This window comes from Sander lucioperca, chromosome 2 (genome assembly GCF_008315115.2).
Source record: "Sander lucioperca isolate FBNREF2018 chromosome 2, SLUC_FBN_1.2, whole genome shotgun sequence".
NCBI lineage: Eukaryota > Metazoa > Chordata > Actinopteri > Perciformes > Percidae > Sander > Sander lucioperca.
The window spans coordinates 637,384-664,494 of NC_050174.1; the positions used below are offsets into that span (position 1 = coordinate 637,384).

At 38.9% G+C, this 27,111-nt stretch overlaps 1 protein-coding gene and 1 long non-coding RNA gene across 2 annotated transcripts; one reads left to right on the plus strand and one right to left on the minus strand.

The window, feature by feature from the left end:
* The first annotated feature begins 1,251 nt into the window (after positions 1 to 1,251).
* LOC116053930 lies at positions 1,252 to 19,566 on the plus strand. The gene is made up of 3 exons (XR_004105954.2): positions 1,252 to 1,356; positions 10,242 to 10,246; positions 19,556 to 19,566. It is a non-coding gene; the product is annotated as an uncharacterized LOC116053930 (long non-coding RNA).
* On the minus strand, positions 3,984 to 17,069 carry slc25a37 (solute carrier family 25 member 37). Its single transcript, XM_031305122.2, has 4 exons — positions 16,487 to 17,069; positions 8,597 to 8,825; positions 6,995 to 7,051; positions 3,984 to 5,329 (listed from the first exon to the last, which is right to left on the minus strand). The coding sequence occupies exons 1-4, from the start codon at positions 16,682 to 16,684 to the stop codon at positions 4,806 to 4,808; spliced, it is 1,008 nt and encodes a 335-aa protein (XP_031160982.1). The 5' UTR covers positions 16,685 to 17,069; the 3' UTR covers positions 3,984 to 4,805.
* Positions 19,567 to 27,111: the final 7,545 nt, after the last annotated feature.

Genomic DNA, 27,111 nt, shown 5'->3' on the forward strand with positions numbered 1-27,111 from the left:
AACCCAGTGACATCACATTTCAGTTTCATCTCTGCCTGTGGGGATTGGCATGTGCGTGTGAAGAGATATTTTTTACAGTCACTGGTGAAGACGAAGACTAACTTTATGATACTATACAGCCCTCTACTGGAGGATACTCACTGTGTGTGTGTGTGTGTGTGTCTCTGTGTGTGTAAAGACAACCTTTGGGATACTATACCACCCTCTACTGGAGAATACTCACTGTGTTTGTACAGTATACTTGTGGAGTCTGCACAGCCTTGTGGGGCCCAAAATGCTGGCCCCCACAAGGTTAAAGTTCTGTTTGAGGGTTAAGACTTGGTTTTAGGATTAGGGTTAGAATTAGGTTATGGTTAGGGTGAGGGTAAGGGTTAAGGTTAGGCATTTAGTTGTGATGGTTAAGGTTAGGGTAAGGGGCTAGGGAATGCATTATGTCAATGACGGGTCCCCATAAAGATAGTGAAACAAACCTGTGCATGTGTCCACATTTGTGACCGATAATGTGATTGATTTTATCAGATTTGTGCAAGTAATTTGAGAACTCAATTTTTATGTGTGTGTGTGTGTGTGTGTGATACTATACCACCCTCTACTGGAGCTGTATAACTCCTGCAGGATACTCACTTTAAAGCCTCATACAGGTGTTTTAAGCTGATTTGACGTCTCTCAGGTTGAAAGTGTGCCGGAGCTTAGATGGGAATTTATTAGGTCACAAATTTGTTCTACCAATATGTCACATCTGACATAAGAGTATCAAAGCAAATCCTGATTTAGTTCAGTTTAGATTTAGAGACAAAACACACACACACACACACAATTCCTCACTAGCATGTTTATTTCAGCTCCAGTGTTACAAACTGTAGCAGCATTATCACAATCACAATCATTTCATATTTGCGTCATCATCATCATACTTTCAAGCATTCCCATTATGGACATAACAACAAACTCCCATATTTAAATCACTTGTGCGTAATCAGCATTACACTTTTATTTACATTATGGAAATCAGCTGTTATGTCTCCTTTAAAATGTGAGCATTTATTAGAAACATGACACGTTAAAAGTACTTAGACACAGTTTGGGAATTATGATTGGACACCTCAAAGAAATTATGGGGGGAGAAGCAGTGCTGACTGCAGGAATAACGCAATTAATGTACACTAAATAATGTACGCTAATTAATGTACGCTAATTAATGTACGCTAATTAATGTACGCTAATTAATGTACGCTAATTAATGTACGCTAATTAATGTCACTTTTATATTCAAGCTGAGAAAACATCTTATTCATGTGAGATCCATATCACATGGGCTACACTATATTAACTCTTGTGTTGTCTTCCCGTCGTCCAGTTTGTCACTTTTCGATGTTTTTTTGTCACTTTTTCTGATGTTTTTTGTCAATTTTTTCTGCGCTTTTTTTGGCTGTGTTGTTTTTTTCCAACTGTTTTGTCACTTTTTTCAAAAGTTCTTTTATCATTGTTTTTGCAAATGCTATAAAATTGAATAAAACACCCAAATTCAATGAAAGTAGTGGACTGATCATTTATTTTACGTTATTTTTTCTTGACTATTTGGTTGAAAGAAACCAGATTTCTGATATAGAAACGTTATGAAAATGGATCAAATTTCACCTGAGGACAACAGGAGGGTTAAATACAAAAATAATAATATATATATATATATACACACACACAGAGTCGCGCCCAATTGGGTACCCAGCCCTAGTTTTTATATTATATATATATATAAATCTATCTATAAATAAATATATATATATATATATATATATATATATATATATATATATATATATATATAATACTTATATATAAATACTTATATATATATATATATAAATACTTATATATATATATATATATATATATATATGTGTGTATATATGTATATATATATATATATATATATATATATATATATATATATATATATATATACATATATACACACATATATATATATATATATATATATATATATATATATATATATATATATATGTGTGTATATATGTATATATATATATATATATATATATATATATATATACACACACATATATATATATTTATATATATATACACACATATATAAATCTATCTATAAATAAATCTAAATCTATCTATCTATCTATCTATCTATCTATCTATCTATCTATCTATCTATCTATCTATCTATCTATATATAGATATAGATATAGATATATATATATAGATATATAAATAAGTCAATCAAAAGTAGGTCACCGTGTTATTTTACCAAACATGTTGAGAAAAAAAAAAAAAAAAAAAAAAAACTAGGGCTGGGTACCCAATTGGGCGCGACTCTGTGTGGAAACTACGGGGCGGGACGGTTCACAGCAGCCAGACAAATGGCATCATAATTACAAGTGAAAAGAAAGGTGCATAGAATACGACGACGCATGTCTTTGGTATGTTAAAAATGACCCTACTGTACAAGCACAATTAATCTATGGCTCGAGGGTTTGTGAGGCAACTGGAATCTGGAAGGAACGAAGAAGAACAAAATAAATAAACTCCATAATTAAAAACAAATAAATCTGGCGGCTGCTTGCTGGATTGCATCAATATATGAAGGAATGTCTTCTTGACTACCGAATGGAAAACAGCCGAGAGGTTGGAGAGAGCAGTAAGCACACAGGAAATGTGAAACTACAACAGGATGAGTGGAAATAAAAAGAAATAACGTGGACTGTTTACCAGCTGATTTGCTTCTACTGGTCCCACGGTCACAGAGTGCCCTCAGTTTCAAAATAAAAGTCATTGTGCTACATTTTAGATCACAGAAAGTCTGCACTTTAAGTTTCGCTCAATTATATACTCTGAAAATGTTTATATATATATATATATATATATAACATTTTGATTAAGGATCAATATGTAGAGAAGGTTGAGAAAATGGTCTTATGGACCTTTTGGACCTGCATAATGTCGTTTCTCAGAAATGGTGACTCAAAATACTGTATATATATATATATATTCATGTTTTTGAATACATATAAACACAAGCTGCCTTTCTTTCTGTAACATGTAACAGGGCAGATTATTTAAAACGAGCCCATTATTGTGCGTGATTCAGGAGCATCGTTGGCTTTAACAAGGCCGATAATGAACCGTTACGGTTTCATCACCTTGATACTGAGAGAGAAAGAAGCTCTCGCAATTTGCACTTAAAGCAAAATGATAAAAAAAAGTTAACATAAAAATAGACTTTCTGCAGACTGGCATTTGACAATTTGACGCAGAGATAAAACTTGAAACAGCATTTAGTTTCACAAGTTCAGATTTGACCAGTTATGATGTGAAGAGCAACTATAACCTCCAATTTCCACCAACTGCGGAACGGCAGCGGAGTCATTAGGTTTCCATTGCCGGACGCCGGAGAGCTCCGCAGCAAATCAGCACAGGGCAGATAGTGCGGGACAGGAAGTCGAGCACAGAAACAAAATAAAACACCCGGTTAATTTTGAAAATAAAATACACCGTGCTCACGGAGGATCATATTTCCCTGCACTACACCTTGAAAACATCATAATGGGCGGAAAGAGGCCTGAAACAAACTGTTGTTGGTTTTGTGGTTCTGTTTATAGAAACTACATCCTGTTAGATCGCGCGATCATATGTGAATTCGTGAACTCGTGTGTCCTCGTGACTTCAGCTGTCAGTCATGGCCGCAGCCGTTCCGCAACAAATGCGGACCTGGTTGGGTATTGAAGGACGGCGGAGCACGGAGCCGACACGCAGCGGAGCCGACACGCAGCGGAGCCGACACACAGCGGAGCCGATCCGCACCTCGTTCCGCAGTTGGTGGAAATCCTCCGTAAGATTTGTATCTTCAGCAGGAAATGCGATAGAAGAACGAAACATGGAAATAAGGATTGTCTCTGTCAAAAACCACAGCGCAGTGAAATGTACAAAGAAACAATTCACACATCCAACAATTCTTCTATATCTCACAAACTTGAAGAACGGAAGATCTCGCACTCGGCTCTTGCTGAAGCCTCAACGTTTACTGAAGAAATGAACGTTTCAGCCCCTCTGGACATTTGAAATACTCTCGATGAAGAGGGGGCGGAAACGTTAGTTTCTTCAATTAATGGTAGTGCTGTAGCAAGAGCAGAGTGCTGGATCGTTCTTATTTACACAAACCAGAGGGCAAAAGAGAGGAGAGAAGAAAAGCTAAAGCAGCATTAAATATTTATGAGGCACTTGGTAAGCGCAAGTGTTACGTTCGCCACGGAGTAAAAGAGCAATGGGTTGTAATATAATGGGCTTTTCATAAATACACAATGAAATAAAAACAAACAGCACTGTGTTTCTTCCATGTCCATAAAAATACAAGCTCTGAAAGCTAACAAAATAAATAAAAAAAGTTCCAATATTTAGAACGATAAGCGTCATTCAAGACAACTTCATTATACGCTCTCCACACGTAGAAAAGAGAGCTGGGTTTGTGGAGCGGAGGAGGAAGGAGATAACAATTATTCTATGTTTATCTGTCCTTTTAAAGATTAGTCATCTCTGTTGCATATCCTGGTTGTGCAACGTTACTTACCTTGATTATACACACACACACACACACACACACAGATTTAGGTAAGTGAACAATAAGGAGAGGCGTTCCCTGCCACTCCTTTACAAAGACGACTTCCCTGTGAGACAATAACTGATGTTATTTCCTCAAACAGAAGCACAGCGTCAGGTTCCGTCAGTTCCAGTCGAGGCGTAGTTTGTTTTTTCCCCCCAAACACACTTTCCATTTACACCCGTCTCGCCTCCTGTTCCAGCTGTTGCTTCGTCAGGAAGTACTTGAAGAACTCGTACACCGACCAGGCGATGGCCGTGGAGGGCATCTGGTATATAACGCGGGCTTGGGCCCCTTTGAAGAAAGCCGCCAAACCGCCGAGCCGGTACACGGTCCTGAAGGCGTTAGCCATTCCCGACAAGTGTCCGCTGATGTTCACCGAGTTGAGCGCCACGTTCTCTTGCGTGTTGAGCAGAGTTTTACAGACGTCGAGCGGCGTGGTTATTGCCGCGGAAATGGCTCCGGCCGCTGCCCCCGACACGATGTGGCTGCCGGGGTAGTAATGTCTGTGCGGGTTGAGCTGCTCCTGCATCAGCTCGTAGGTGATGAAGTGAACGGCCTGGAAGGGGATGTTCATGGTCAGCTGTGTGCTGTAGCTGCGGTAGAAGGCTCCGATTCCCTCGGTGCGCGTTACCGTTTTAAGGCAGTCCCAAAGCCCTCGATATGGCGAGTTGTACATTTGCATCCTCTGCTTCACCACTGAGCCATGGAAGGACACAAGTAGCCGTGTTAGCATGTTTCACCACATACATGTCATATTAGTTTGATACAATTTCATACTTTGCACTTAAAGCGTAAGGCCTAAGTAAGTAGGCCTAACTCTCGCCAAAATGCATCCTATGGTGTTTTTGTGAAAGTACTTTCGTTTAAAAGCATAATTAGGACGGAAGAGCCACTTTTAAGATTTACCGTATTTCCATTTTTAGTCAAATGGCCTTTTGAATAGGAGTGCTAGGAGCACTACTATGATAGCATCAAAATCGCTATTTTTTCCGATCTTAAAGTTGCGCTTCTGTCCTAATTATGCTTTTAAGTTTGACTTGGGTACTTTCACAAAAACACCCTAGGTTGCATTTTGGCGAGAGTTACGCTTTAAAAAAGGAGAATTCCGGTCGATTTCAACACGTAGCTCTGTTGTTTGGAAATTTGGAGTGCTGTCAGTAGCGAGAGAAACTAAACCAATCGGTGTTGCCTACACCGTGTTATCCTCCTGCTAGAGTTAGCACCCAACAGGCTTAAACAGGGCAAGTTTTAAAACGTGTTTTTAGCCTCTAAACATGCTCGAAATGTCATTACAAGTGCCTACCCATGTGAAGTGATTCCTTCCGAGGGAACACAGTGAATCTGACTGCAGTAGATGTGACAGAAAGGCATAAAAGTTGTGTTAAGCCATACCTCTGTTTATTTCCTGTTTTCTGGTGAAGTCCACACTAGTCGATTGCCGAACTCATACAATCCAATATTCCAAAATGTATTTTTTCCATAAAAAAACGGTTTGTCGTTGTTATGTCCTTAGTAATGACGGTGTATCAACAAGCTGTAACCTGACACCACAGCTGAGCCAGCAGAGCTGCAGTTCAAGAGTTCAAGAGCTATTGTGCATGCACATGGGTAACTAAGCACAGTGGGCTCTTGAACTTTTGACCTGCTGCAGCCAGCGCTCTGCTCTGCTGGCTCAGCTGTGGTGTCAGGTTACAGCCTGCTGTTACACCGTCATTACTAAAGACATAACAACGGCAAACCGTTTTTTTGTGGAAAAAATACATTTTGGAATATTGGATTGTATGAGTTCGACAATCGACTAGTGTGGACTTCACCAGAAAACAGGAAATAAACAGAGGTATGGCTTAACACAACTTTTATGCCTTTCTGTCACATCTACTGCAGTCAGATTCACTGTGTTCCCTCGGAAGGAATCACTTCACATGGGTAGGCACTTGTAATGACATTTCGAGCATGTTTAGAGGCTAAAATCACGTTTAAAACTTGCCCTGTTTAAGCCTGTTGGGTGCTAACTCTAGCAGGGGGATAACACGGTGTAGGCAACACCGGTTGTTTTCGTTTTTCTCGCTACTGACAGCACTCCAAATTTCCAAACAACAGAGCTACGTGTTGGAATCAACCGGAATTTTCCTTTAAGGACAAAGATGAGAAGTGGCTCATTGATGTTTTTTGGAGAACAATGGAGCTGTACGGTACAGAAGAATACAGTCTACGAAGCATCGGATACACAGAGAATACTTGTTAGCAGGATTTACTGTTGGTTGTGTTCCTTTCAAGGGATTTGTTGACAATAATGAAATCATAGAATATAGTGAACTTTATTCTTTAAAAAAGGGAACAATGAAATCTTTTTTTTCCTACCTTCAGCCGGGTTCATGATTGCATCGTGGAGAACCGTGGCAACGCTACCTGCTAAACCTGTTAAAACAAACACGTAGTGTCAGGTCTGAACTTGTTAAAACAAACAAACAATGTCTTTTCAGGTCTGAATAAATTACATAAAGTGTTTTTTTTTTAAAATCACATTTTTTTTTACATGATTTTAGTAGAGGTTAGGGTAAATGTTTATCTTTTCCATTGTAAAACAGGATATGGCAATAAAATGACTCATCCTAACTACCCTCCTCCGGGACTTTAATCGTAGCCTATGGGTAAAAAAAGCCGTTAGTATGACGATCAAGTGATTTGTGTTGAGACGTGGAAATCCTAGACTGTTAAAAATAATGGACGGAGCTTCCAGGTCTGAAAAGGGATCCAATGCTGAAAGTCCTTAAAGCTGAATTCTATTTAATTTCCATTTCTGGAGTTAGCTGGGAACTTAAAGGTGCTCTAAGCAAAGTCACACGTTTTTTTAGGCTATAACATATTTTGTCACATACAGCGAACATCTCCTCACTATCCACGAGCTGCCTGTCCCCTGAACACACTGTAAAAAAAAAAAATGCGGTCTTTGTAGACAGCCCAGGCTCCACAAATGGCAACATAAAACAAACTGGCCAACCTGCACCACCAAACATAACAAACAGCGTTCCAGCCGATAACTGACAACAAGGATTTTGGGGGTTGGGGTGGTTAATCACTTATATAATTACAATTTGGCATCAATTACCATCAACAGTCTTACCCCTTAGGACCTTAGCTAAAGTTAGCAAACAAGTTGTTCTGTACAGATTAGAAAAATAAACGCACAAATCCCTTAAGAAGCACGTTAGCATAATGCTAATGAATGACGGCCATTACCGCTACAGCGTCGTCATTTACGGTAACATTACTAATTAAACAAAGCACCGTAGTAGATTAAACACCACAGACGGACTAACTACATTACCTAAACACATGTAAAGGTGCTTCGGCCGATTTTTAACGTTCGAAAGCCGACTGGACTTGCAACTGCGGGCGGGGCGTCCACTGGAAGGAATCCATAGCAACAGAGGCTAGCTAACGTTAGCTAACGTTACTGTAAGGTGATGCTACGCTGGTATTGCAAACGCGTTTGATGGAGCCAAACAACAGTGTGACCAATCTCATTAAAAAAAAATTCTCTAATGCTTTAATTGCGGTTTTACAAAATAACTGATTATTAGGAGTGCACAATTCAGAAAATGTCACTTTTCGATTCTATATCGATTTTTTATTCAAAAACAATTCTTGATTCAAAAAAACGATTCACAGTATTTAAATGTAGTTACTTTTTCCATGTGAATGCAGTGGACATACAATAAAAAATAAAAAAAAAAATATAAAAAATATTTTTTTACCTTTTTTAAAAAAAGAAATTGTTACATTTAAATTATTATTTTATTTTTATTTTTTGGAATTCTATGAATTGGCAGAGCTTGAATCGCGATTCGAATGTGAATCGATTTTTTAGTGATTATGTAAACAAACTGCGGGTAAACAATTATTTAATAATTGTTACAGGCCTACTGTCCATTATTTTTACAGTGTATGGGATTTACGTACCATTGGCTAAATTGCTGTTGCCTCCACTATGCATGACGTCACTCAGTGAGCGTTTGACCCGTTCGTAGCAGGCGAAGTAGAGCGCGTGTGCGGGTCCCGCTCCCATCATGGTGATGTTGAGGCCCCTCAGGGGTCTGAGGAGGCCCTCCGTCTGCATGATCCTTTTCAGAGCCTGATACACACCCTTGTACTGTGCATTTGGGTCTGGCTGCAGGCTCTGCATCCTGGTCTGGAAAAAATGAAGACAGATAGTTAAACCATTGTTTATCATTTGCTGAAGTACTAAAACTGGAGCTGTGCATGACTGTGACTCTGAGTCAGGTCTGCAACTACTGTAACGGTTATGTTATGTTGTTTGGTCTCTTAAATGTCAGAAAATGGTGAAAAATGTGGATCAGTGTTTCCCAAAAAGCCCTAGACGACGTCCTCAAACGTCTTGTTTTGTCCCCAACTCAAAGATATTCAGTTTACTGTCCCAGAGGAGAGAAGAAACTAGAACATGTTCACATTTAACAGCTGACACCAGAGAATTTTTCATAAAAAATAACTTGAACCGATTAATCTATTATCAAAATAGTTGCCGATTATTTAATAGTTGACAGCTAATCGATTCATCTTTGCAGCTCTTGTGCAAATGTGTCCAACATTCACATCTAGCTTTCAAAGACCAACAAACAACAAGTAATGTTAGATTTTTTTAACATAAACACAAGATTATCCAATATAACAGTAACTTCATTATAGCCGTTTAAGCTTTACTATACAGTAACTTTGTATTAAACTAACTATTAAAGTAAACTTTGAGTATTAGGCATTTGGTTACTGAAGACAAACCTATTTTAGATTCTAAGTGCATGAGATGTCATCAGGCATTTAGAAAGTTATCACTAAAAAAAAAAAAAGAGCACAGTCCAAGGATGTAGTTTGAACTGTCTGCGGGTTGCTTTGTACCCAGCTTAATTTATCCTTCACATTATCTCTAGAGACAACAATCTGTCCGGTGACCTGAATATAAAGAAAACACACTTTTGTCTCTGCCTTCAACAGAACAATGTGATCTGTAGTGCATTAAATGTAATCATGCAAACTTAAACTGTGCTACCAAGTTCTGTGTGCCCCAAGATCCCAAATCTGTATCAAGCGGATATGTAATTGATATTTTATTGTTAAGCCGGAGGAAGGAAACCCATGGGAACACGCTGGGGAAGATAGACTCGGCCTGTCTCCTGAGCCAGCGCCACATCTCTTTGCAAATAAAAACATGCTTTGTGGTGTCCAGATAACTTGGCATGGTTGAATAAACAAAGAGCTGCCACACAAGAGACGCACATCGCCGCTGCCAAGTACTTACTGTCAGAACAATGTGATGCCCACAGAAATAAAATAGACAGAAAGGCCATTTCCATCCAAATCAACGTAGCAGAATGGTCAGAGCAGCAGCCATTTTTATATAAAGTAGGGGTGCATGATATATCGACTCAATATCGTTATCGCAATATATCACGTTGGGCAATATTATATTGAAAGTGTCGCGATAATTATGCAATATTTTGTTTATTTTGTGGAGTGCTGCGTCCCGTCCGTTGGCTGTGTGGCTTAGTTGTGTTTGATTTAGAGCCCGCTATGATCATGTTTCATTGGCCAGTTATCGTGCCACCTGCACGTTAGTGCACGTTAGCACACGGGGCCACTACGTGACAAACCCTATGGAGCGTACCACGTGTGTGCGTATTTCGAGAGCGTAACCGTGTAAGTGAAGAAATAGAGACAACAAAACGGAACGAATCAGAGAAGCGAAAGAAAAGTTGTGTCCTGTCTGTTAATTTATTTTATACTGTCAGTTGAAATAAACCTTGTGGTACTGTATAAACTTACGATAAGCCGATCATTTTTTAGACCCCGTGGACACCCTGAATGTCCAATGTCTATTTGAACATGTGACGATGTGATAGGATCCTGTAGCTAGCGTTTTATCCGTGATTTATTTGCAAATAAACATTTCAAACATAATGTGAAACAGGTAATAATAGCACCAAATTAAACATGAGCAAAGTCTGAATGAAGATGTTATCAATGTCACCGTCCAACGACGGTTACAAAACCGTTTTAGCAAAAAAAGGAAACACCTCCACCATCTACAGTACACATCTTCAGCAGTCCCGCCTCTGTGGCGGTTTACTAATCAACCCTTCGGCAGACACACAACTTTTACCGCGCCGGGCAGACTCAAAATGTGCACAATAGAGATAAGATCCCCTCCTTCCATTATCACGGGCTACTCCCCGAGTCCTGCTGCGTCTCCGTCTTTACTGCCAGGTTGAAACATACAAGTTGATTGTTACGACTACCCAAGGGCGTAACTTTGGGTTCAACATTGTGGGGGTTGAGATCTCCAACTATCTAGGGAGGTCCCGGGACATGTCTGTGTATTTAAAAAAAGAGACAAAAAAAAAAAAAATAGAACAGTCGAAAAAAAGAACTCGAAAAAGGAGACAAAACCCCCGAAAAAAAAATTAAAAAAGGCCTCGAAAAAACTGTCCAAAACAAACTCAAAAAAGGCGCCATAAAAGTACTTTTATTTTTCAAAAAAAAACTTGAAAAAGGCGACAAAACGTTAAAAAAAGCCACAAAAACATTGAAAAAAAACGGCAACAACATTGAAAAGGAACAAAAGAACTTTGGAAAAAGTCCAGTTTTGAATATTATAAATAAATTACGTAAATTACGTCTATGCGACTACCCACTAAACCAAGTTAAAAACTAGAGTTTTTTCCGATACCATTAACGCAAATGCCTCCGATACCGCCTAAAATGGCGGTACTGGCGATTACGCGAGTCTATGCACCGATCGATACTACGTAAATTAGCCCCGGAAAAAAATAATCCGTGGCGATACGCAGCAGCCCTATTCTACTGTCTACTGTTCATTGCAACTGTCAGGAATATATATATATATATATATATATATATATATATATATATATATATATATATATATATATATATATATATATAAAAAGGATCAAATAGGAAACCGGGCTTAATTCTTACATCAGTTTAGATTCATTGAAATTTCAAAACCGGTTCTTTGTAACCTCGAGACACGAACGGATCAAACTGAACGAGCGCCCACGGCTAGAAGGTTCTTGTGTAACCTTGGAAACCTCAAGAGGAAATGGCAGCATTGGTTTGTGTAATAAAAGAGATTTGGAAAGACTATGACTCTGAAACAAAGAGCATATAATGTCTTTTTTTTCCCGTGCAGTTTGTTAATGAAGTTTGCCTGTTCCACGTCAGGATTACTGCGAGGGCAGCGTGCCGAATTATCAAAACAAAAAGGTACATTGTTCGGAAACAATAGCTGAGCAGAAGAGGAGGATTGTAGGGGCAAAGTTCACATTTTAAAACCAACAGTTTGTGATTTGCTTTTGCAGACACCAGCCATTTTTTTTAACAAAGCTCAAAGCTAACCAATCATTTAATTCAGTCACTGAACATGAACTTTAACAACAGGCTTTAACTTCAAGATGGCACTCATTAATGAACTAATTGATTTGATTTTTGAACAGCAGTCATATAAAGTAACAGGGATGTAACGATGCATCGAGAACCGGTTAAAAATCGAATGTGAATGTGTAAAGATTACAACCGGTTGAGATAGAAAAATCTCTCTCTAAATAAATAAACTAAAAGAACGCGTAGTGACGTCTGAAGTCAAACAAGTGGAACGTAAAGGAGATTCACGATGCATCGTTACAAACGTCCTAGAGCGTAATGTACTATAGGTTTCACTTGTTGAATTTATTCATAGACGTATTTTTCTATTTATTTAGTTATTTTGGATGTGGGATTTGTTTTAGAAGTCTAGAAACATCTGTTGTTTTGCACAGTTTATAGATATAAAAAGGTAGGGGTGTGCAAAAAAAATTGATTATTTTGAATCGAATCTTGAGCCTAAAAATCGATATTGAATCGTGACATTTTCTGAATCGTGCACCCCTAATAAAAGGAATATTTTTCAGTCATTTGTCTGCAGCTCATTGTGTAAAAAAATCGTGAACGTCGTGTTCTTAAACTCGTGAATCGAGCGTATCGTTAAAATAACGAGATTAACCTTTGTGTTGTCTTCCCGTCGACCGTGCAACTTTGCTTTTCTGTGTAAAAATTTCAGAATCAGAAATACTTTAATAATCCGAGGGGGAAATTATTTTTGTTACAACTCCAGATATACAAACAACATATATTATCCAGACTTTAACATATATATTAAAAACAAATATACAGTAATAATATATAAAAGATCAAATGTACAGTGTTAATGTGCAAATAGTGCAATAAAAAAAGAGAAATGATTGTCTATGTTTGAGAGATTACAGAGAGGGGGTGTTCGACTCTCCGAGGGAACACCCCCTCTAACTATTCTAACTATCTTAACTATTTTCAATGTTTTGGTCGTCTTTTTTGACACTTTTCTTGCTTTTCCCGATGTTTTGGAAATGTTTTAACGTTTTAGTCACTTTTTCCAAGTTTTTTTGTCACTTTTTCTGATGTTTTTCTGCGCTTTTTCTGACGTTCTTTTATCGAATTATTTTTTCAAATGCTATTAAATTGACTGAAACACCCAAATTCAATCAACTTTACGTGAAGAGCGTTGTACGGAACCATCCACGTTTTTTCTTTGACAATTTGGTTGAAAGAAACCCAAATTTCTGATGTAGAAACTTTTTGAAAACGGGTCAAATTTGACCCGAGAACAACAGGAGGGTTAAGTTAAGTTATTAACGTGATTAAGTTAGGAGGGTTGCTGTCATGTCAAAACGCTCACATTTGGGGCGAATGTGAAAGACTTGGCCTCGGGTTTGACTCCAGAGAGACTTCAGAGCTGCAAAGATGTATCGATGAGTTAGGGCGCTTGGACTCGGTGCGATTCGGTGGGTGAAGTTGCAACATTGTCTCCTCTGGTCTCAGAAAATAATGGAGCAACACCACATTTATAACGTTTTGGGTTTTCTGGATCTGCTTTAAGTGTTTCTAATTTTTTAGAAGAAGGCGAACAATGTGAGCAGCTGACAGACAGCGTGTGAAGGAGAGAGAGATGATGATGTCACACAGACTGATGAGGTCATACAGACGACCAGCGATGTGTGCTCTGAACAGCTTATGGAATGGATCTGAAAGTTAGCGTCCCTTAAAAGGAACACGCCGACTTATTGGGACTTTAGCTTATTCACTGTAACCCCCAGAGTTAGATAAGTCGATACATACCCTTCTCGTGTCCGTGCGTGTTGTAACGCTGTTTCATCGGTAGCTTAGCTTAGCACAGAACCTGCAGGTAACTGGTTCCAACTAGCCTACTGCTCCGAATAAGTGACAAAATAACGCCAACATTTTCCTATTTACGTATTGTGATTTGTAGAGTCACAGCGTGTACAAATAACAACGTCACATGAGACACAGCCATCTTCTAACCGTATACATACTGGGAACTATATTCTCAGAAAGGCGAAGCTCTGCTACTTGGGCGGAGTGATTTGCTTTGCAGCAAGCCTTTCTGAGAATATAGTTCACGGTTTGTTTACAGTTAGAAGATGGCTGTGTCTCATGTTACGTTGTTTTTTGTACACGCTTACGGTGAATAAGCTAAAGTCCCAATAAGTCGGCATGTTCCTTTAAATCATATATAAGTCTGTAAATTGTGTGCAAGGTTGAAATTGCCAAACGAGGCAGGTGTGAGAGCAACCTTAGTTAGACCGACGCCAACTATTTTGATAATCGTTTAGAGTCTTTTTTTTTTAAATATATAAAAAAGTAAAAATTCTCTGATGTCAGGTTGTTAAATGTGAATATGTTCTAGTTTCTTCTCTCCTCTGGGACAGGAAACTGAATATCTTTCATCAAAACAAGACATTTGAGGTCGTCATCTTGGGCTTTTTGGGAAACACTGATCCACATTTTTCACCATTTTCTGACATTTTAAAGACCAAAGAACTAATATACATAGCCATATTCTACTGCTCTTCATACTATTCATCCTGCACATAGACTTACTCTTAATACTCTTATGTACATCTGTTTATATGGTTCATTCAGAATATCCATATTTATTCTGCTTTTCTTATTATATATTCTGTTAATACACTGCATATATCTATAATATTCTTACTACTAGTATAATGTCACTGCTACTACATTGCACATCTCTGTACATGTTGTTCATACATTGTTCATATTACATAGCCATATTTATTCTGCTCTTATAACACTGCAATATATTTATTGTCCTGCCTATGCACCACCTGTCTATACTCTGTATATCACATTGCACCTTTCTCCATTTTTTGCACTTCTGGTTGGATGCTAACTAGGGATGTCCAGATCCAATCACGTGATCGGAAATCGGGCACGATCACGTGGTTTCAGACTCGATCGGAATCTGACGTTACCTCCCGATCAGGACTCGGATATATATGTATATATATTCTCATTATTTTTTTAACACATCTATAGTTATGCGGTGGCACAGAGTTAGACCCTTTTGACTCCACACAGAAACAGCAACGCGTGCGGCATGACATCACTTTGTTGCTGAGACGCTATTGGTTAAATGCCGGCAAAGTAGAACACGGAAGCAGCTTGAAGCGGAAAGCGCGAGTATGTCTGCGGTCTGGAGGTATTATAAAGTTGATGACAACAACATTGCCGTAGCAAACTGTGAGATATGTAACAGAAGTACTCTGTTTGTTAACAGAGTTGTTGAATGTTAAAATAAGGTGAATTAAATAAAAAATAAGGAACATCCTGGATCTGTTTTTTTGCTCTTCTTTATTCTTTTTTTATATATTATAGAAGTATCGGATCGGGACTCGGTACATACTCAAAATCAAATGACTCGGAGGCAAAAAAAACCTGATCGGGACATCCCTAATGCTAACAGCATTTCGTTGTCTTTGTACTTGTACTTTACACAATGACAATAAAGTTGAATCTAATCCATCCATCCAGAATCTAAGAAGAGTTAGTTGCAGCCCTAGTTTAACAGGCTCACCCAATTTCCAGGAGCCCAAGGTGACAACTAACTGTCCAAAACCCAAATATATTCAATTCAATTTGCAATTATTAAAAAAACTCATAAATGAGAAGCTGTAATTAGCAAAAAGCCCAAGATGACGTCCTCAAATGTCTTGTTTTTTCCACAACCCAAAAATATTCAGTTTACTCTCCCAGAGAAGAGAAGAAACTAGAAAATATTCACATTTAACAAGCTGTTTTTAAGCTTTACTGTTTTTATTTGATGCCTTTTTGTTCTTTTTTCTTTCTACTGTTTGTTGGTCTCATTTTTAACACTTTCACTCTTGTGAATCACTTTGTGACTTTGTCCTCTAAAAGGTGCCAACTTACATTAGATAAACTTATTATTATTTTTCTGGGTAACTCGTGTCGTTACACTGTATGAAAAAAAAAAACCTGAGTTAGCATGGAAACGTGGTTACCCAGCAACGAGTTAACTGATCTGATAAAAAAAGAGAGAACTTTGCTGTAACCTTGCTGAAATGTGACTTTGGTTAAATTAAGGTGACACTGGACGTTCAGTAGCTATGTTAGCAAAGTTAGGTTACACCGAGAAGGAACTACGAGAAAAAGTAAAACTGTTGCTCGGTTTAGCTCGGTTTTTATTCCGGTTTAATGCAACGTTACGCTAGCCTGCTCAACTAGTTTGTTCAGTCGAAGCAGCCGTGTTTTAATCAGCTATGCTAACTAAGGATGGGCAGTTGGGACATTCTATAGCTAACGGTCGTTAGCCAGCCGTTTGCACAGTTAGCAACGTTCTGTGGCTAATAAGTGAATGAGCCGTTGTGTGATGTGTCGCTACGCAGCCTCTGTGTACATTACCTTGACAGAGTCCACGGGGTACATCACCGTGTGCTCCAGTATGCCAGCCACGGCTCCTGCTGTCATGTGGGTCGCCACTGAGACATGAGGTGGCAAGCTCTCGTAGTCGCCGCCGTCACTACCGAAAGGCTCATCGTCTTTGCTTTTGGTCTGCGACATCTCCAGTATTGCCACCGCCGGGTCCGAGCTCAACTCCATGCGTGGAGAGCTCTCCCCCCCGTTAGTCTTCTGTACAAGTTAACACTCAGAGATGTATCTGCAGCGGCGGCGGCGGCATGGACAGCCACAACATCATCTCTACCTACTGGAGTTCCAGCGCCCCTGTGACGTCCACAGCTGGAGGCATGGCTCGGATAAATATGGACCAATCATTTCCAGGATACTCAACAATGGGGCGGGCTCTTGGTTTGAGGCGGCCAATGAAAAGTTTCCGGTGGTAGATTGCTTTGACACTTCAGTGAGCTGCTGCTGTGCATACCTACTTGTCTCTGTTTTTGAATGGGTTTGACAAAAGTTTAATCGCATAGTCCTGCTCGATTAGATAAGTAGGTTTGGTCTCTTTATCAGACAGCATCTGTTTTTTTACTATTACTATAAGGAACTCGTACAACTCCTTTTTCATAAGGACGACTCCAACTTCCTTACTGGTTCCTCGAATATGGTTTACCAGTTGTTTGAGGAAATATTAAGACTGACAGGCAAATCACCTTGGGAGGGAAGTACTAGTATTAAAACTACTCTATTACATAGTTAAGTCAAAGTGCTGCACAGAGTAACACAAAAAATTATATTTATTCAAGAACTTTGCATCATATTTTATTAACTGACCATGTGTAGTTTTTTAAAACTTAAATCTGTTGATTTTTATATATTCGTTTTTCATATGTTGTCAAAAAAAGTAAATTAAAACAATCTAAAAAATAGAAAAAAGGGGGTAAGACTCAAATGATTTCATGGAATCGCTTTGAAAAAGTCGTTTGGTGTATAAGGTCGGTATAACTGTCTAAAAATTACCCAACAATAAGTAAAATCAAGAAGTTACAAAATAATAAAATGAGCTTACGCAACAACCTCTCACCCCTCCTCTCTCTCTCACCTGTGACTCTCTTTAATTTGAACATACTGTTCTGCACACATCATACTTCACGTAACGTACTAAGTCATACGGCGTGTAAATAGCCTGCAGTGAGTACAGAAGCTTCTTAGCAAAGCACACACATCCTGAATAAGAAGTGGGGCATTGTTATCAAACTTTCAAACTTGTACATAGGCGTATATTTCGGGTGCCCTCCCACCCCCACCCAGTATTTAGAAGAGGTATAGTCTAGTAGCCAGCCCATAGAGCCCCATTGTGAACCCGGAAATGTTGAGTACACCAAAGTTTTATTGTAGAAATGTGAAGTATGGGTCCCCAGCATACAGAAACTGCCGGATGCTAATTTTCGTATGTTGAGCAATTTGCATAATTAGCACAATTAGCATAATTAGCATAATCGTCCTGATTGACAATAGATTTTGCACTGTGTGATCAGTTTCTACAATTTTGGAGTGGTTTAAGAGGTTTTAGAGGATGCTGAACTCAATTATGGCACTTTCAGATTTCAAAATGGTAACTCTATAACAAATTTGGATAAATTTAGACATTTTTTATTAATTTCGGACAAGAAGAATAAGCTGTTGCAGCTAGCTGTTGTAGTTGTAATAAGTATGTTGGAAAGCAAGGGAGCATAGTCTAGTTTTAAAGTACTTGAAACATTTAAAAATGTATGGAAAACTTAATCATAAAGGGAGTAGTTTCACCAACTAGCATGTTCAAGCATGTCTATTGAACTCATAGCCCTATCGAACAAGCTAATTACAAACAACTGAAACGTTAAGGAGCGAGAATTTTTGGTACAACATAATTTAAGTTGTGCGCTCGGCAGTAGAGCTAACCTAACGTTACACTAGCCAGTATCCTAAAAGCCTGGATTGCTAGTCTAGGACGGCTACTTTACTAACGCCTCTCTAAACAAGTTTTGACATTGTCATGCCAAGTCAACATGCTGCCATACTTTATTCTCTAAATTTCTATTTTAATCTCAACATGTTGAAATAAATTCCGCCATGTCCAGATTTAAGTTGGAATGATATTTCAATTTGAGTGTCAAAGTGTTGACTTTCAAGTCATGTTGACTTTCATGTCGAAATTCACCCTGCAAATATTTGTTTCTTATATAGCCTTAATATTCATACAAAAGTCAGTCAAGGGATTTAATGTTGACATTACTTATGTTTTCACATTAAGATAAAAAGTGGACAGAGTTATGACAGTATTGTTCAATACATTGTGAATTTCTAGTCTGATCCATTTTGTGGGTGAATCTTGTGTTCTAAAATTAGTTACCATTATTTTAAAATTTCGGTTTCTTCTTTTTTTAAATTCAGACTTCTTGTGGTTTGATAAGGAAAGGATTAAAAACAGTCGATATTCAGTGTTATTGCTACTTTCTCAAGTTGTTGTGGAGGATTATTTAGCCATTCGACTCTAGAGTTAAGTACTTTCAAAGCAAAGAGAGATGGTTTGATCAGGTCGAAATGTCGGGAAAGAAGTGTCTGTTTGCACCATGCAGTGGCAAAGATGACGACTTTAAAATATCTGGGTCCAAAGGAATCACCACTCTGCTAATTAAGAGCGAGGAGTTCGGAGACACAGCCATACATGAGACTTTGTCAAACATTATTGCTACTGATGGTGCTTCATCAGCTTCTGTGCTATGTCACAAATCTTGCTACAGCTCATATACTTTGGCATGGCCCTAGCGACTTGCGGGGCCTGTCTTGTATGGCATGTATATATTGTATATGTACATGTTTGGCGTGGTGCGGAGGTGAGGCCCTCTTGGTTAGCTTTGCGTCTGGCGGGCTGACCCGGGTTGCCCAGACTCAGTTTTAACTCTTGCGTCTGGCAGCATTTTAACTGGGTCCTCGTTGGATCTTGCGACTTGTGGACCAACCTGGGCAGCCCTTCTGCCATTCGGGCTTTGCCCTAGCGACTTGCGGGGTCTGTCTTTTATGGCATGTATATAGTGTATGTTTGTACATAGTTCGTTGATCACACAAGGTGATAGGTTTAGATGATGTCATGTCATTGGGTGTCTTAATGAGCTACCCCATTAATATGTATCGTACAGTTGCAGGATCCAAGTTATGTCAAATACCCGCATTGCTTTTTCTTCCAGAAATGCATAACATTCAGCAAAGATAACAAAGATTCATCTTTTATCCAAAAAGCAATTTTGAATATTCAAAAGTGTCAGGAAGGGATTCAGCTTCACTACACCCTGAAAACAATGCATCAACATTCACAAGAGCACTCATGATTCTGAAATGTAAGATTATTGTGTTTACCATAAAAATAACCTAAAATGATGCCTGAAAGTAATCAGAATTTGCCTAAATAAATCAAAATATGTAATAAAATTAGCTCTTTCAAATCTGAAAATGCCAGAAATGAAATCAGCATCCTCTAAAACCTATAAAACCACTCACATATTGTAGAAATTGGCCATACAGTGCAAAATATGTGGTCAAAATGGACGATTAAGCTAGTAATGCTAATTATGCTAATTATGCAAATTGCTCAACATATGCAAATTAGCATCCAGCAGTTTTAGTATACTGGGGACCCATACTTCACATTTCTGCAATAAAACTTTGGTGTACTCAACATTTCCGGGTTCACCTAGTTGGCTACTAGACTAGTAGATTTAGTGACAGTGGATAGACAGGAAAGGTGGGAGCGAGATGGGGGATGACACGTAGCAAAGGGCCGTAGGTCGGATTCAAACCCGGGCCGCTGCCAAGGACTCAGCCTACTTGTGGCGCTTTGAGGGTTTTTTTAAAACAATTTTTTTCTCGTTTTTCTCGCCTTTTTCAAAGTTTTTTGAGACCTTTTTTCCGAAGTCTTTTGGCGTTTTTTTTCTACGTTTTTGTTGCCTTTTTCTGCAATTTGTTCTTACTGTACGTCCACACCGCGGGCGACTTGATCTTCTAAAGATACAGGAAGTCATTCATTTTCAATGGAAGCTGCTTCTCTCAGCTGCAATGAGCGGCAAATCTGTCGGCGTCGCGTTTTGGGCGTTTTGAGCGACCAGAGCATCAATCAGAAAGTTGAAAGTAGGTCAACTTTATGGTAATGAACTATGACGCAGTTCACCGGCAAGCAGCAGCAACCAATCAGAATATAGACGTCCTTCACGCTGGCTGATTCCAGAGAAACATACGATGTAAACTTTCATTCCTACCAAAACATTAGTTCAGAGAAAAAGGAGGAGAAGCTCATCATGGCCGTTGCTGGGTTCCCTATCATTTATAATATTTGCGTATAGGGACCAGTTAACGTTACCTGCCGGTCACATGGTCTCTAAACAGTCCGCTCACGGTGAAGTCCTGCACGGATCAACAGCTGGCGGCTGCTCGCTCTGCCTGCATGCTGCTGCGGTTCAGCGGCTAACGAGCGAGCTAACTGCTAACAGACACCGCTGCGACCAACAACCAATCCAAATTCTGTCATTATATATGTAATTTATAAAAGGTTTCTAGTGTCAGTGTATTGGCCGTGCAGTGGCTGCTTGATCTTTTTCCATGATGAACATAGAATGCTGCTACGTCAGAGCGGCCAAAGCCTCAAACAGCTTCCCCGAACTTTCTGACCAGCGTCCTCGACCGGGCGGCCAGAGCTTCTTTGCAGCTCAAGTTGGCGGCGGTGTGTACATCAGTTAGAGGTTTTTTTTAAACTTTTTTTTTTCAACGTTTTTCTTGCCTTTTTCAAGATTGTTTTGGACCTTTTTTCAGCGTTTTTGGTCGCCTTTTTTCCGAAGCCTTTGCCGTTTTTGTTTGGCGCTTTTTCCGTCATTTGTCTACGGCTCCAACCGAGTCGCGCCAACGTAACTGTAGTTTAAAAAACGTCTTAAAAATACAGTACGATATAATTCCTGCGGGAAACCCTGTAAGTTACATGCTGCCAAAAGCTGTAGACACTTTACAGTTTTGTCTCGTTACATTTTGAAACATCTTACTTTTCGAAATGACAAATATAAATTAGTAGCGATTCAAGAAGCTACAAAACAATAAAATGAGCTTATGCAACATCCTCACTCATCCTCCCACCTGTAGCCCTGTTAAATATAAACATACTGATCTGCACACATCATCCGTTCTTCCGTTATGTTAATACATTCTAAGTAAATAGCCTGGAGCGAGTGCAGAAGCCTCTTAGCAAAACACACACATTTATGTTTTAGTTTTGGCTCCGGAATAAGAAGTATGATGTTGTTATCTCACTTTCAAACGTGTACGTTAACTGATGCTCCTTCACCGGTTCCAAATTACTTTCTTATTCAATTAAATGAGCCCAGAAACTAATCATGTTCAATTAATGTCTACACACTTTTCATCTGGTATTCTTAATAATTTATACTATGTTTGTGTCTTTCGGTCTCTTGTTGCAGGCCAGAAAAAGTTTTAGTTACACCTCGATGTTCAGCTGGATGCCAGTTTGTGTTTAGGATATTCGACTGAGCATAAAGAGTCAGTTGGTGCAGAGCTGCAAAGATGAATCGACTAGTTGACAACTGTTAAATGAATCGGTTAATCGGTATGAGCAAATTTATAAGAAAACATTTATTTTTCATAGAAACAACTCGCACATCCAAACATTCTTCTGTGCAGGTGCGTTGGAAGAATAGACTGAATAATATTAATGGACAGCGCATGTGTGACGTCACCCATTGGTCTGTGGAGATCTGCTCATAGACAGTATATAAACTGGACCAACAGATCCCGTGTCTCTGGACGGAGACCAGTGACGGATATTAGAAGCACTTTTCCAGTGATGGCTGAGCGTTACTGAGCAGCCTCCAACTGAGCTTGAAGACGTAGATGTGACGTGAGCAACTTGAAGTAAGTAAATTATGACATAATCATTAGCCTGTTTTTACAAAAACATCTACTACGGAGCCATAACGTGAGATACAAAGTAATGGAGCCTTTTATACATTGTCGTGTTTCTTAAGAAATGAACAATGGACAAATAGAGTCTTTAAACACTTCAGGTGTAAAGTTATTCTCTGTTAAAGTGACGTCAAAATGAATGGCAGTCAATGGGATGCTAACGGGAGGTAATGGCTTGTTAGCATCAAAATGGCACCATAGGAGCTACGCGTTCCAGGGAGAGGCTTACCCCCTTGGATCTGCTATCTGTCGTCGAGTTTGCCGTTACGGGCGCAGCCATTCTGGTTGCGGATGTGAGGATTTTAGACGAGAGGGAGGAGTGAGGGAGGAGCTGCTTACACTTACACACTACGTTACGTTACACACTTTCCCTGGCAATCACATCATAGCCACGCCCTAAAACACCCCCTGCTTTATCGCCTATTTTAAAATCAACGAGACCATAATTCAGAAAATGAACATCATTCTGTGTTGCAGAAGACTTTAAACTAGTGATTGAGACCATAAAGTCATTATGAAAATGTTTACTGAGGTAATGAATCAAGTGAGAAGTGGGTCACTTTCTCATAGACTTCTACAGAAACAGACCTCCTTTTACAACCGCACATGTCGCCCCCTGCTGGAATTCAGACAGAATGCAGGTTTAAGGCACTTCCGCATTTGCAGGACTTCACCGAAGCGGATGCTCTGTCCATTAATATTAACAGCAACCCAGTATCACGCCTAAGCGTGTAATACACCCGCAGGTCCATTGGGTTTGGCGTGTCAGTGTCACGTTTTGCCTCGCCGAGGCATGAACATTACACGCATTATGAAGGTGCTATACCGTACACGCTTAGGCGTGATACTGGGTTGGTTGGAAGATAACATCAACTTGGAAACAAAGGAACAAATCCTGCATTCTGCTCTTGCTACAGCACTACCGTTTATATACAAAAACTAACGTTTCGGGCCCTCTGGACCTTCATCAAGATTATACTCTTGATGACTTAGGCTACATTTACATCACTACGTTTTGGTTTAAAAACGAAAATCTTTTGCTACGTTTACACCTCTCATTCCCCCTGCTCTGGCGTTTCAGAGCCTCTAGTCTCACATTGCTAGACCTTCCTCCACAGCGCTGCAGAGGAGGGTCTGGCGAGTCCATACAGCATTCTGGGATGGGAGAAAAACGCGCTCTGGTTTATTGGCATTTCTTTAAACCAATCACAATCGTCTTGGGCGGCGCTGAGCGTTGGACGGAGCCACGGTGCCGCTGCAAAATAGCCTCGGGACGGCTCCTCCGACTGACGACGGCACGGAACACACCGAACAGACTCGAGTCACCGACCTCGCCAGACTGTCCGACGGCCGATTATCGGGTTGGTGTGTCAGCGCCTTTAAATGCACGTCCGCTGGTGTGTGTGTGTGTGTGGGTCGGTTATATGCGGGAGGCTGCTGACATGAAATTGTATCGGGGCAACTAACGTAATAAAGTTAGCACAGTTTATAACACCAATGGGAACTCTTTGTTTATCATGTAATTTTCCTAAATGCACTCTCTCCACTCGTGCACACTAAAGAAGCCCTCCGTAAATCACTAAGTTTTCATATTTAAATGAAGGAGCGTTCTTAAGGTCGGACTCAAACTGGATTGGTAGCTTGCCTTTGTGTCTTTGCTTTATGCTTTATTTTGTGTGGTAATGTGTGTGTAATTATTCAGCCAATGTGCTTGGTTCACCTCACTGATTCTAAATGTTTTCTTTCCAACTCGTTCTCACTCCGAACTCATAAAATACGGACGTTTGGACAGAGGCTGTCAGCGTCTGAATCAACGAAAAAAAGCGCCCTTCAGTGTGTTTGTATAACGTACCGGGGAGAGCAGTTAGCTACACAGGGTTTAGAGAGGAGTATGTAAGGCCAAAATTACATTACTACAGAGAAAGAGAGAGAGAGATCCGAGCCTTTTTGTTTCTCCCAATTTTGTGAACTACCGGTTGTTCAAAATACAAAGAAAGAAAGAGTGTTAATGATCTTCACAGCGAACGAGTTGGACTGGATCTATTAACTATCCCGTTGGCTGAAACATACGCTCTGAACACAAGGGAGGGTGTTACATATCAATGACTCAGCGTTTACAGGAGCCAGGCAGCCAGCCACTTTGTTGGAGCAGCGTTGTTACAGCAGGGGTTAGGGTTAGGGGTTAGGGGTTAGGGTTAGGGTTAAAACGCAATGCAAGGGGGACCACTGGTGTGAATAAAACACTTAAAAAAAAACAAGTTTGGTTAAATAAAAGCTGTTCAAAAGAAAGCCAGACGTTAAAGGCAGGTTAAAAGAACCACTGGACAGGATGGACAGCTGGAGAATACAACTTTGAATAAAAGGTCACCTCCACACCTGCACTGGCCTCTCTCCTGCAGACATTACAAAATAAATAATTAAAATAAATAAAAAAATATAAAATTATGAAAATAAATGCCCCGGCAAAAAAATAAATCTACCCCGATGTTAAAGGAATATTATTTAACATTTAAAAGGACTAAAAACATTTAAAAAGTCTAAAATACTATCTGAATTACTTGCCCTTGAGGTTAAACATACACATACCATTAAAAAATTAGTAAATAATTAGGGGTTAGGGTGTTGTTCTTGACCATAAACTCTGCTGGAAGCCACACATTAAATATGTGCATGACGATTGCCAGGAGTATTAGTATATTGAGTAAAACTAGATACATCCTGAACAAAAATACATTACATACTCTGTACTGCACACTTATTGTACCATATATGTTATATTGTGTGGAAGTTTGGGGAAATACCTACAAAAGCAACTTACAAAAAATTTGCGTATTGCAAAAAAGAGCAATTAGGATAATAAATCACATTGGGTATTATGAGCACACCAATCATCTGTTTTTTAATTCACATTTGCTGAAATCTATGGACATTGTTACATTCAAAACTGCACAATTGATGTTTAAAGTTAAAGACAATAATTTACCATGTAACATACGTGCAATGTTTAATGAAAGAGATGGGGGATATCATTTAAGAGGTCATTGTATGTTCAAGCAACCTCTTGTGCGAACTATACTGTTAAAAGCATGTGCATTTCAGTTCGTGGGGTGACCTTAATGGATGGGCTGAACAATGACATCAAACAGAGCCATAATATCATTCAGTTTAAAAATAGATTAAAGACATCATTACTTGATCAATACAGAAAAGAATAAACTGAAACATAGGATTGTAATTTGTAATTTAAAGGTATTGTTGTAAATTATTGTAAGACTGAAAGATTGTATGCTGTATTTGCATATCTATTTACTTTGTAATAATATGATTTTGTGAAATAAGGGGCAGGAACAAATAAGCTGTTTGCTTCTGCCTGCTCCTTCTCGAACTAATCCCTTTTATATTTTTGATTTTGTTGTTAGATTCTGATTGTGTTTTATTTTATTTTTTTTAATTATTGTTTTGTCTTGCAACAGTGTTGATTGTTCGAGATAAATAAATAAATTAAATGAAATCTAACACGTGTTCAGCAGGGAAACTACAGTCAGAGCTGTGAGACTTTCTTTTTTTTAAGATTATTTTTTGGGCATTTTTAAGCCTTTATTGAAGACATGAAAGGGGAGAGAGAGGGGGAATGACATGCAGCAAAGGGCCGCAGATCGGAGTCAAACCCGGGCCCGCTGCGTCGAGGAGTAAACCTCTATATATGGGCGCCCGCTCTACCAACTGAGCTAACCGGGTGCCCCACAGCTGTGAGACTTTTACGTTGGAGACACTGCAGGCAAACAGGAAACAGATATCACCATGAAACTTGCCCTATTGATTCCTTACATTAACCCTTAATTATGTTGTCCTCCCGGGGCAAAATTAACACTTTTTTTAGACACCGTTTTTACATTTTTGTCGCTTTTGTTTCTCTATGTTTTGCTTGCTTTTTTCAGTTTTGGGCCCCTCCAAAGATTATGATTTTGACTAATAGTTCAGATCAGAGGAATGAAGGTAATGGATAATCACAGATATGTCAATGTTTAGTTCAGTCAGGATAATGCTATAAAGTTGAATAAAACACCCAAAATTCAATGAAAGTAGAGATATGATCCTTAATTTCACTTGTGAAGAGCGTTTAATTAAACCATCCGTGTTATTTTGGGACAATTTTGTTGAAAGAAACCCAAAATGTCTGATATAGAAACTTTAAAAACATTTATCTATTTAATTTTTATCTACCACAGCTTTTTTATTTTATTTAAATGCAAGTAAAACTGTAGGAGGTAAGAGATGAACAGACATACAGCAGTAATTACTATTACCTTCCACATGTCACGTTATCCATATTATTATAATGCAACAATTTAATAATTAACACATATTTCACATGCAGTTTGATTAGATGCATTTCTGTTTAAAATTGTGACTTGTGATTGTGCATACACTAGCCGTGTGGTATTAATAGCCTATAAAAAATAGTAGGATCCTAATATTGATTTCTATTGATGAAAAGTAGCTAAGTACATTTACTTAAGTATTGTATTCTATGCTTAAGTACAATTTTGAGGGATAGGCTACTTGTACCATTTCATGCCACTTAATACTTCCACTCCACATCAGAGGATGATATAAACTTTATTCTCTAC

Excerpts from the sequence above, each read along its gene's own strand:
- slc25a37 (XM_031305122.2), bottom strand. The coding sequence starts at position 16,684 with ATGGAGTTGAGCTCGGACCCGGCGGTGGCAATACTGGAGATGTCGCAG. Across the intron at positions 8,826-16,486 it reads ACCCCGTGGACTCTGTCAAG|ACCAGGATGCAGAGCCTGCA; the intron begins GTAATGTACACA and ends CATTTTTTCCAG. Across the intron at positions 7,052-8,596 it reads CAACAGCAATTTAGCCAATG|GTTTAGCAGGTAGCGTTGCC; the intron begins GTACGTAAATCC and ends TTGTTTTAACAG.